At 33.9% G+C, this 3,700-nt stretch overlaps 1 protein-coding gene across 1 annotated transcript; it reads right to left on the bottom strand.

Annotated features, from left to right (window-relative positions):
* Nucleotides 1-167: 167 nt before the first annotated feature.
* Nucleotides 168-2,095, bottom strand: LOC113501897. Its single transcript, XM_026883199.1, has one exon. The coding sequence runs from the start codon at nucleotides 2,068-2,070 to the stop codon at nucleotides 283-285; it is 1,788 nt and encodes a 595-aa protein (XP_026739000.1). The 5' UTR covers nucleotides 2,071-2,095; the 3' UTR covers nucleotides 168-282.
* Nucleotides 2,096-3,700: the final 1,605 nt, after the last annotated feature.

The following is a 3,700-nucleotide window of genomic DNA, read 5'->3' as shown; positions in this document are numbered from 1 at the left end:
AACTGTTATGAGGATTCCCGAATTTCGGTTTTTAAAAAAACAAAGAAATAAAACTTAGATGAATATTGAAGGACACTTTAATTACTTTAGGACTCGGTAAATAGGGCAAGTGTCACGCGCGGATGATGGAATCGAACTGTCGCAAAGAGAGCGTCTTATTATTATGAACTATCAAAAGTGCTGACAAGGGATATAGAAAGAGCCGTTGGGCACTATCATATACATTACATATATATAACAGCCCCCAGGGTTTTGACTAAACTTATCCTTAAAAGGTTAAGTTTATGCAAGGGATTTACGGATTTTAGGTGCGGAAATGTCGGAAGAACTAGCAGCAACTTCTGTAAGCTCTTCAGCTTTTTCCGTATTACATTTGAAAGCTTGTCTATTTAAGAGGCGATGACAAATGCCCGATTTTATAAACTTACAAAATAGTACAAGAATATATATTACAATAATAACAGATATAATTATTGTTACATAGGAATAATATTCACCATATAAAACAATATGTGGTTTTTCAATTAATTTGTCAAGGTTATTGACAATGCGGCTGGTTTCCAAATTTCGTCGTGACGTTATAGAATCAAGGTTAATATTAGTAAGATTTAAAACGGGAATTTGAGGCTTAAGTTTCGATAATGTTTCTGAATTACAACAAGAGTCATTTACTAGATTAAAGTTAATTTTAATTGTTTGGACTTTAATTGTTTTGTAATATTTGGGTATTAACCTTGAGTCTTTATAAAAGGCTATACAATACGGAGGTAAGTTTATCATGCCTGTGCCTGATATGATAACTTCAGTATTGGAAGCTTTACAGTCTATGGACAATTTGGAAGGGTTTGTAATAACATATAACCATGTATTGTTAGACAACGTTTGCCAAATATCTAGTTGGCCTTGAATGAATTGGGTCTTACAATTACTAGGCACAGATTTTAATGCTTTTGAGATTATATCCGATTCGCAGATCGGAGTCCTGGCACACGAGTAAGTATCTAGGTTGTCACATATATAGTACTGGTTATTTATTGTCTTACAGCTACTTAGATTATCTAATTTACTATAATATGATCTATCTCTGTTAATAGCTAGATATTTAGTAGAGGGAATGATCATAGTATAAGTATCATGGGTTACAGAAACTGGATAAGGTATGTTATGATATAAATCATAGCTCCTGGAATTTACTAAAGGTATTTTTAAGGCAAATACAACTTTGTTATTATTATAATAACTCGCAATTTCTGAAACATTCATTAAAGTGTGTATATTTTCTAAAGTTAAACTTAAAGGAAATTGATGATTATCAGCTAAAAACCTATAATTATTAACAAGCTCTGTAAATAGCTGTTTTGGACTTATAATAGAAGGATACAAAATATTTAATTTACTAAACATAATAGCGTTTACAGTGTCTTCTAGTTTAAAAGATAAAGTTAGGAGACTACTTTCTAATAAATTTAACATTCCATTGAATTTAGTTTTTAATATTAATTTATCAGCTAACAAGGTCAAGTTCTTTTGGAATAAAGCTATGTCATCAATAGCATCATTTAATCTCTGCTCGTTGACACTAATTTTATTTACTGAGTCTTCTATTGAAGAGAGTGTTGAAGTAGTTACTAATATATTTTGTTTGACTAATTCGGATAATTTAGATTGATCTTTCTCTATTAATTGAATAGCGTTACTATAATTTATTGCGTCGTCTTCGTTCATAGTACCAAATAGATTTTTGAATAGGGTGCCAATACCCCCAAACCAGGCTGAACGTTTAGACCTTGATTCAATTAAGTGAGAAATAGAATCGTAATCTCGAATAATGTCGTTGTATCTTATTGATAACGGCTGGTGCAAATTAAGACACTCGATATCGGTATACAGAGCAGTCTGCTTACATAGGAACTTAGAAGTGCCTATCACACCGTTAAGATTCTTAATATGCGGTTGAATAAATGAAATATCTATTGGAATTAGTACGCTAAGGAAACCGTCTATCATTTTTAATGACCCAATGGGGTCAAAATATATGCCGGAAGCATTCGTGGAACTTGTGATGAACATTGCTTTTGCGGAAGACAGAGAACTGTAAAGGAATAATTAAGAGTTAAACTAAGACTAACTAAACTTAAATATTACGTTAAGTTAAAACAAGCTTAAAGTGATTATGACACGGTGTCACGGCGATGAGCTAATTTTATTTCATCAAAATGATGGGACACGTGTCGTCTATTTATTAATAGCGTTACACTATTTCTACCATTAACCTTAATAATTTTATAAGGGCCTTTCCAGACCGGAGATAGAGCCTTACGCATACGGAGGTGATTTTTAAGGTACACATAGTCACCAGCATGGTAACTTACAGGTCTTGTGCGGGCATCGTAATAGGCTTTGGAAGACTCTTTCGACTTCTTTATAAATTCGACGGCTTTATCACGCGTGCATTTAAGGCGATGTTGAAGCATCTTAATATAGTCCGGATACGAGGCATTCGTGTTAGGTTCATATATGGAATTAGGAAGGATTGGTTTATGACCGAAAATCAACTCGTAGGGAGTGAAATTTGTTGTTGAATGTATAGATGTATTATAGGCGAGCATAGCAGTATATACATATTTTGGCCAATTGTCTTGGTTTTCAGATATGTAAGATTTAAGGTACTCTTTTAAGGTGGAATGGCTTCTTTCCAGAGCGCCTTGTGTCTGTGGATGGTATGGAGATGACCACAGCTGTTTAATCTTTAGAAATTTGCAGGTTTCTTTAAATAGCTCTGCTGTAAAATTTGTGCTTTGATCAGTAAGGATAGTTTTTGGTATGCCAAACAAAGAAATAAAGTGAATCAGGCAGTCGCTGGTTTCTTCGGCGGTAGTACTTCGAATTGGATATGCTATTGAATATTTAGTTAGGTCGTCCTGAAGTGTTAGAATATATTTAATTTTGGCTGTGCCGGATTCAGGAAGAGGACCAACTATATCAAGAGACATTCTTTCAAAGGGGGCAGTGGAGGTGCTAGTTATCTGCATGGGTGCACGGTTAATTTTCCTAAGAGCTTTGTTGGTCTGACAAGAATTACACTTTTTTACATAATCTTCTATTTCCGTCCTCATATTCTTCCAAAAATACTGCTCTCGAATTTTATTAAACATTCTATTTGCACCAAGGTGCCCAGCGACAGGAATATCATGATTCTCACGGAGAATTTTCTGAACTTCAGAAGGACTAGGATAATATATTTTATTGCGATACACCTGAATTTGAATTGATGTATTGTGAAAGAGGTGAGCTAGCATATTATAAATTTTAATATATGTATGTTTATCAAATGGATTTTTGAAGTCAGTAATACTTATTTTATGAATAGCCTCGTTAAGAGACATTAGGTGATTACGTAGATTCTTTAAGGATTCGAAGATATCACTATAGGTACAATTGTCAAAGTGGTGTACTTTAATAAATAGGAAATAGTAGGTTTTATCAGCGACCAATAATGGTTTATAGGAATGTAGGGTTCTCTCTGAATTCATAAACGACTCGGAATCTGGCGAATTTGATAAGATTTCTTGGACGTAGGGAATAGATTCGTCTAGATCAAGCGATGTAGGTATTACTAAGACGTTATTCTGAGTTTTTAGTAGGCTATCGTTGAACTCGGAAATCACTGTGTCATACGTTACAGTCCGAGGAACTTTCA

This window comes from Trichoplusia ni, chromosome 16, assembly GCF_003590095.1.
Source record: "Trichoplusia ni isolate ovarian cell line Hi5 chromosome 16, tn1, whole genome shotgun sequence".
Classification (NCBI taxonomy): domain Eukaryota; kingdom Metazoa; phylum Arthropoda; class Insecta; order Lepidoptera; family Noctuidae; genus Trichoplusia; species Trichoplusia ni.
This window is presented reverse-complemented; position numbering and strand designations above follow the sequence as displayed.